We start from the raw sequence: 8,080 nt of genomic DNA on the forward strand, positions 1-8,080 counted from the left end.
AGCTGCAGGGCTGGGTGGGGGGGGCAGGGAGGAGCAGCTCTTGAGGCAGTGGGAGGGCTGCAGCTGGACCCACCCCCAGCAGAGGGCTCAGGGCTGCCTGCCTGTGGGTAGCAGGGAAGTGAGCACTTCGGATGTGGACAGAGATACTCCTGAGGCTGAGCAAGGGAGGGGAGGAACCAGTCCTTTCTCAGTGGGCTGTCCTCGGCCCTGTGCTGCCCATGCTTGAGGCTCTGTGCAGGGAGCATCTGCTCCTGGCTTCAAAGCCCCTCCCCAGTCTGACCTGCAGTACCCTAGGAGTTGGGAAGATGGGGAGGTCAGCAGGACAGATCTCAGAGGCAGGGACTGGTGAGTGGAGTGGTGTGTGGAAGGGCTGGGCAACCTGTGATGCCCACTGCTCCCGAGGCTGCCCTGCGCTGGGCGCCCGCTGCCTGACTGCAGTGACACGGCCCGCCCCGTCTGCCCTTGCCTGCCTCCCCAGGTGGAGGTGCTGCTGGCCATCAGCAGCCTGACGTCCCCACTGCTGTTCACGGCGTCCGGGTACTTGTCCTTCAGCGTGGTGAGGCTCGTGGAGATCTTCAAAGATTACCCACCAGCCATCAAAGTACGTATCCCTTCATTTTCTTCTGAAACTTCCTAGAAACTGCCACTCGTAGTCAGTGGGAGTCTGAGGAGGACTCTGGGCCAGACTGGATCTGTCCTGGCAGTGGCCAGCGCAGACAAGCACCTACCACGTGGCCACAGTGGCTCCTCAGTCGGCCGCAGGTGCAGCCAGTGTGCGTGCACTGTGAGGTGGACCTAACGTGCCTTTCCCGCTGGACAGTGGCATGGCTGCCCACCTGACTGCCCTGCTGCTGCCGCTCAGCGGGCAGCTCTGCCCTGGCCTCCACCCAGGCTGCCTCTGCTTCTCTAGCTGTGGGACGTTGCCTGCCCTAGCACAGCCTGCACAGGCCCCCGCCCTCCTCCACAGTGGCAGTGGGTTTCTTGACCTTGAGCATCATGCCACGGTAGAACCAGCTGTCATTGGGTCTAGCTCGGAATCGCACTGAGGGCGCAGGTCAGTCAGAGAAAAGCTAGAGTCTGACTGTCTCCAGGTGGAGCTCTGCGTGGCCTTCCAGCTGCCTCCTCACGGCTCCTTAGATACTTTGCGTCTTTTGTGACCAGCATAAGTGGTGTCCCCCAAGTTCACTCCCAGAAACCTCAGCACAGGCTGAAAAGACCATGCAGTGGACACAGGTGCCATAGCAGCTTGCCTTCCGCATCTGCTGCTCCTACTGATGAGAAGATCTGAAAGTGCAGTCTGGTGTGGACAACTGACCCTTCACGCTGGCTGGCCTTAGGTCAGCATTTCTAAAAGTGACAGCTTCCCCCACATATCACAGTCTCATCATCACACCTGTGACCATCAAAATTCCGACACAGTGTTGTTTGCTGTCTGTCCTCATGTGATTTTTAGCCCCAGAGTGGATGCCTGGTCTCTAGCTCCTTAGCACAGGGGCCCTCTTCCTTTCCTCCCTGACTGGGAGGGCCCTCCGTGCACCTGGATGCATGGGGCGCATGGACACAATACCTTTATTTATTTATATGTGGTGCAGGGTGCTTGTGGAGCTGGGCTCTGGCCAGGCTCTGGCTGCACACAGGTCCTAGTCCCTGCTGTCTTCCCCTGGTCTAGTGAGGGCACTAGGGTGGCATTTTTACCTCAGGAAGTGAATCAGGGTAAGCCTGGGGTCTCAGACCCCTCCTCTGCTCCTGTGCTGGCACTCTGTGTGGTGGGCTGCCACCCTCCTCTGCTGAGCACTGCCAAGGACCCGCCAAGTTTTCCAGGCTTTAGAGGGTCACAGCTGTCCCTCTCTCAATACTCAAGTTGACCCAAATGTGGCCAGCGCTGTGCTTCTGGTAGACACTGGAAGGCCTGCCCTTTCTGTCTCTGTCCAGACATGCACGAGGGCTGGGTGGGGACAGTGTGCACAGCTTAGATGGGGCTGCGAGCACTGACACCTTCCTGAGGACCACAGCTCCTGAACCTTCGGCGGACAGAGCCGGACAGACTTATTCAGCAGTGGGGTTCGCATGCTGTCTCCAGTCAGACTCTGCAAGTCCTGGGTCTGCTCCTCTTTGCTCCAGTTCCAGGCATGGGGCTCCTTGGCTGCCATGCACTGGCTCCAGATTTTGTCTTCTCAGGCACACACAGCTGCTTGCCACCGCAGGGGCTGGCGTCCCTACTGGCAGTCTTAAGGTCCATCCCACCAAGGAGGGCGGGCACCTGCTGTGTGGCTCTCCGAGGGTTGTGCCATGCACAGTGTATGGTTTCTGAATGTGTTCAGCTTTAGGGTTTGGTTCCTTTTTTTCTTATTTTTTTAGCTGTAGATGGACACGATACCTTTATTTATTTATATGTGGTGCTGAGGGTCAAACCCTGTGCCTCACACATGCAAGGCAAGTGCTCTACCACTGAGCTTTCAACCCCAGCCCCTCCTTTTTCCTTTTTAATGATATTTTGTAAATGTTTAGAACGTTTGTATGGTTCGAGAGTCAAAGCTGTGTAAAGACCTGCTGGGGGGCTGGTGCCAGCCCTGCTGACTTGCTGTCCAGGAGGTGGCCACATCACCACAGTCTTCCCTTCCATGCTGGACAGGTTGACTCGAAAACCATCACTCTGGACCTTGGCCCTTTTTTGTTTGTTTGTTTCTGGGGATTGAACCCAGAGGTGCTCAACACCTGAGCTACATTCCCAGGCCCTTTTGTTTTTATTTTTTATTTAGAGACAGGGCCTCACTAAGTTGCTGAGGCTGGCCTCAAACTTGCAATCTTCCTGCCTCAGTTGCTGGGATTACAGGTGTGGCCACCATACCCAACTTTTTTTCTTTTTAACTTAATTTATTCTGGTGGTTCCTGAACACCCAGGAGTCAGTGTTCCTCTGTCCTCCTTTACTACCCCGTGCAGCTGTAACCAGCCTTATCCCACCAGCCCTAGGGATGGGAGCCCGGCCGCTGCCAGCCATCTGCACAGCACTTTATCGGAGTGCTGGCTGGGAGAGGGCCTGCAGGGGAAGGTGCATCCATGCTGTGGGCTGGTCACCTCCTCCTCAGACAGGGGAGGCTGCTTTGGCCATGCAGGTGAAGCGTGTGTGGCCTCGTTGAGCCCGGCAAGCTCTGCTCCCATCTCCAGCCCACTTTCTAGGGGGCTTTGGAGCACTGCTATTGGGGAGGCGCCCTCCAGGTGTGGAGCAGGGTTCAGGGCTTGGCAGTGGTTTCCCCTCTGCTCCTGGCCCTGCATGGGGGAGTTTCTTCGACATGTCCTGAGTTGCATCTGGACATCTGAGTTGTGTCTTCAGCCAGGTTTCGTAAGAACAGGCCGGGACCCAGCTAGACCTGGGTCATGAGACCCTTCATTTTTTAAAAAATTAAAAACCCATCTTTTCCTCAGCCCCTTCATCTGCAGTGCTCCTACCCAGGAGGTCTGTTTGTTCTCTTCCCATTCTGTGCCATGGCCATCTTCACCTGTGCCAGGACCCTGTGCCCATGGTAGAGTGGGCACCTGCCTCCTTCTCTGCCAGGCAGGGCTGGGTGCCTTCTCTTGGGGTACACCTGCTTTTCTACATGCATTTCAGATCCAGGGCCTGGCTGCAGGAGGCCAGCACTGCGGTCCTCTGGGAACTGTGCCCTGTTTCCCTCCCACTTCCTCCCCTTCAGTGCCAGCTGTACTCCTTCCTGTGCTTTGTGTTTCATGGGCCACCTAGAGGGACGTCCCTGTGTGCAGCAGAAGGTGCTGGGTGCTTTACGGAGGCTTTCCCTTGCTGCACCTAGGTGCTGTGTCTGGCCTGGGCTCTCTGGCCACCAGGAGGACTCTGGGCCTGTCCTCCTCCCCGGAGCCCTTCCCACCTCCTTCCCCTCCTCACGGCACTCGGTCCTGCGTCTCCAGCAGCTGGGCCACTCTGCTGGTGGGTCAGAGTCCCACTGCCCAGGACCCCCACCCTCTCTCTCCTTCCCTCATTGGAAGGTTGTGGTTCCTTCTGCCAGCTCCCCTCTGAGTGTGAAGCACAGTGGTCTTGTAGGCTCCTTATCTGTCCTTGGGGTCCTTGAGGTGGGGAGAGGAGCAGCAGCCATGCTGTCCACCGGGCCTGGCGGCCTCTGGGGCACTCTTAGGCCTGTTAACACCACCAGCAGAACGTGCAGGGGACGGTAGTGGCTGATGGATCTGGCAGGTGCTGGGTGCTGGGGAAGCCCGTGGGCAGGTCTGCTGCTTGGTTGCTCACAGCTCGATCTGCCTTGCAGTCCTATGACCTGCTGTTGCTGCTGCTGCTACTGGTGCTGCTGCTGCAGGGCGGCCTCAACACTGGCACCGCCATCCAGTGCGTGAGCTTCAAGGTCAGCACGAAGCTGCAGTGCACGTCCTGGGACACCCAGGCTGGCCACCAGGAGCGCCCAGAGGGGGAGGTGAGTGGCCTGTTCTCACAGACTCCCTGTCTTGGGGGCCTCTGAGAACCCAGGGGAGGTGACCATCCCCTGCACTAATGTCCTTCAAAACCTTTCATGCTTTTTTGTATTTTAAAATTAACCCAGAAAAAAATCGTGAAGAAGTAAATTAGGAAATACATTATTTAAAAAAAAAAAAATCAGGCAAATACAAACCCATTTCTGATCCTGAAAAGTACCAGGGCCTCAGGCTTTTCTTTGCTCTCACAAACATAGAGCCTCCTTCCAGGGACTCCCATGCATCAGACTTCCCTCCCTGGCTCCAAAGGGTGCCAGGTCTGCAGGGGAGGGGTGCCCACCCAGCCTGGAATATAGGTTGTCATGCCCACCCCTCGGCCAGGCCACAGCCACCTGCATGGCCCTCTGCTCAGACCCTGCCTCTTGCCCACCTCCTGCTGCCAGCCTGAGTCCCGAGGCTGCCACAGCTGACAGCAGGGGCTCAGCAGCTCTCTGTGGGCTGCCCCTCCAGGCAGTGTGTCCCTGGACAAAGCTGCTCATGGCCCCTTGGGAGCAGCAGCCACAGGGCCCCTGTACCTGGTCCTCTCTGCTCCAGGGAGGTCTCCTGTCTGTCCCAGCATTGTCCCTGGCCTAGTGCAGACCCTCCTGGTTCTGCGTCAAGTCCAGAATGGGGCAGTGCTAGGTGGACACCTTGTGCTTCCAGAGTCCAGAACTGCCCATGCTAGCGCTTGGGTGCACCACGAGGCTGGCTGCTGTCCTCCCTGCTGCCTGGCAGCATGCAGTCACCTCTGCCTCAGGTGACCTGTTCCTCGGCTGCCAGGAATGTGCCCAGCCACCCCTGGAGCCTGCCCCACCCCAGGCTCCATACGTGCAGAGACTCAGAGACCAACCCTGAGTGAGGGGCCTGTCATTTTGAGGACAGCAGGACAGTGGAGGCCTCTCTCAACCTCCTGTCCAGCTTGCTGGTGCATTGGGGGCTGCTGCTCTGCCTTCTGCAGCAGGCGTGGCTCTGGTGAGCTAACCCAGGTCCTGTCTCCCTCACAGGTGGCCAGAAGCCCCCTGAAGGAGTTTGACAAGGAGAAAGCCTGGAGAGCCGTTGTGGTGCAGATGGCCCAGTGACCAGAGTAGACGTCCAGCTGCACAGACCCCACTGTCCTGTGGCCACGACTCTCTAACACACCCTTTCCCTTCCTGAGGGCAGCTTTTATTCTCATCAGACTTAACTTTGAAGTAGGTGAATGTGGGCTGTTTTGTCCTGTGGGATCCGTCAGCTTAATGCTACTTTGGTGGCCCAGCCACCCAGGCCCCTGCAAAGATGGCAGAAGGGCAGCTGGGCAGAGGCCTCTCCACATTCCAGGCCTCTCTGGTCCAGCTTCCTTGGTGTGCCCTTCCCTGTGGCCTGTGTGTGCTGTGGCTCTTCCTCACTTTGCGCTTTCCCCTTCTGAGATGACACCTCTCAAGGGCCCAGCCCGCCAAGCATCCTTCCCCACCCCGCAGAGCAGGCCAGCGCTCTGTCCCACCCCTAGAACTGGCCACTTCACATAGTTGCCACTGCTTTCCCACACCCCAAGTCTCCACCGGGTCTTCCATACATTCCAGAGGCTCCACCTCCTCCCCAGCCCTGGAGGGTGTCCCTGGGATCCTCAGGTCCAGTTGGAGCTTTGCATGACCACTGACTGCCAGTGTTCTCAGGGAGGGAGCTGATTGTGGGGCTTTGGAAAAATGGATCTGACTGCATAGCCACTCACCACCCTGCGGCAGTGACAGTTGAAGCTGGTCTCTCCACATTTGCCTGGCTCCTGCAGGATAGACCCCATTTGAGCGCGGGCAGTCCCTGTGCCCCAGGCCTCTCACTGCCTGACTGATCCCTGCTCACCAAGCTCTGGCCAGGGTCAGCTGTTGGTGTCTCAGGCACTTGTGTACCTCTCCAGCATGTCTGTCACTGCCTGCTGCCAGGCTACAGGGACAGTTTGGGTGAGAATAATATTGGTTTCGGTTAAAACCATGGCCACAAGTTGGCTTGTGTGCCCTCTGCCTATCCTCCGAGGACACAGGATCCTCCCGCTGACATGGCACCTGTTAATCCCTGGTGAGTTGGGTTCCAGCATTTTTTGCAGTCAAAATGTTTTTTTCTCTCCCTGCACAAGAGGAGAAGCCGTGCTCAGGAAGGCACTGATGTTCGCTGTCCACTGAGCTGGGTGTTAACTGCTGCCCCCACCTCAGGGAGGCTGAAGAAAGGCCTGGAGGCCATTATCACCAATGGACCAGTAAACCAGGGACTGGGTGGGATGGGCAGCCTGGCCAGGGGGATGTGAGGACCTTCTCAGCAGATCTTACTCTTGATCCCAGTGGCCCTGGTTGCCAGGAATCATGATTGGGAGGTCATTATGTTCAGCTGGAGAAGAGGAATGCAGATAAGACTCAGGAAGCTGGAAGGTGCCAAGAAAGCAGCTATCTCCAGCCCTGGGTGACCTCTCTGCAGCCCTTGTCCTGGGCAGCTCCAAAGGACAAAGTCAGGGCCAGCTAGGCCATGCCCAGACGAGCACCACCATGGAGGTCATTCTCCTGCCTACATGAGGCCCAGGTCCTCAGGCTAGGCCACTGCCTCCCTGCAGCTCTGCCCTGAGGAGGCCAGGTGGGATCTGCTCCCCTGTTCCTGAGAGTGGGTGGGAGTCACAGGGACTGCCCTGGGGCAGTGGTCATCAGGGGACAGATGTGGCTGGAGGATCACTACTGGCTTGCACTCCACAGAACTAAACAACCCAAGTGGAATTTCAAAATTGTCAGTTTTATATATCATTTAATACACTAGAACAATAAATAAATGCTAACATACAAATGTGGCCAGCAGTTTGTTTATGTGGGGTGTTCGGGCATCTGCCTGCCCACATTCTTAACAAATGGAGATGTAAAACAGGAGGGTGAGCTGAGCCGAGGGCACCTTGGTATCGATTCCTTGATTTAGATATAACCCTTGGAGGTGGGGCCTGGGGCAGAGCAGAGGTGTTGGTGGGTGAAGGCACTGGCCAGCCCAGGAGAAGCTGCCCACCTGTGCACAGAGGGGAGAACTTCCAAAATAAAGATGCATTTAAACCAAATGTAGACAACCTCCATGTTCTAAACCATCCCCGGCAGTGAATGCCCTGATGGAGTGGGTGGGTCTCTCCTCACCACCCCCCAAAAAAGCTGGGCTGGCAGGGACAAAGAAGAAAGGAACTGCAGGGGTCCTGCATGGCAAGCAGTACTGGCCAGGAAGACGGGTCCAGCAAAACACCAGGAAGTGCCCATGTGAGAGTGCGTCTGCTCCCAAGAATGACCTTAAGGGTGCCAAGGCTGCTGCAGGCTCCTTGTGGGACCTACTAGCTGCTCCTGCCACCCCATCGCCATCACCCTCTAGAGGACACCCTGTCCAGGGAGAGGGCCCTATGCAGTTTGTGGGGAAGGACCCCACCACAACACCGGCCCCTGCACCCCCTACTTCTGGCTGGGGTGGGGTGTCTTGTGGGCAGCAAGGGGGCGAGGGCCTGGACTGGTGCCCCTGGAGGGGCAGGGTGTGACCGCGGTCTTTGTGACTTGGCAGGGGCCTAAGTGCCAGGGCGGGTCCGTGTGACCCCGACCTCCGCGCGGGGCCAAAGCGCGTGACCCGGGC

General features: G+C 57.6%; 1 protein-coding gene across 2 annotated transcripts in view; it reads left to right on the plus strand.

Annotated features, from left to right (window-relative positions):
• The window catches only part of Mlc1 (modulator of VRAC current 1), a 23,680-nt gene extending 16,410 nt beyond the window's left edge, over positions 1 to 7,270 (plus strand). For both annotated transcript variants that reach the window (XM_048803203.1, XM_048803202.1), the window contains exons 10-12: positions 479 to 601; positions 4,273 to 4,434; positions 5,476 to 7,270. In XM_048803203.1, coding sequence (XP_048659160.1) covers positions 479 to 601; positions 4,273 to 4,434; positions 5,476 to 5,550 — 360 coding nt within the window. In that variant the 3' untranslated portion in view covers positions 5,551 to 7,270. The remainder of the gene's footprint in view (positions 1 to 478; positions 602 to 4,272; positions 4,435 to 5,475) is intronic.
• Positions 7,271 to 8,080: the final 810 nt, after the last annotated feature.

Source organism: Marmota marmota, unplaced genomic scaffold (genome assembly GCF_001458135.2).
Source record: "Marmota marmota marmota unplaced genomic scaffold, marMar, whole genome shotgun sequence".
NCBI lineage: Eukaryota > Metazoa > Chordata > Mammalia > Rodentia > Sciuridae > Marmota > Marmota marmota.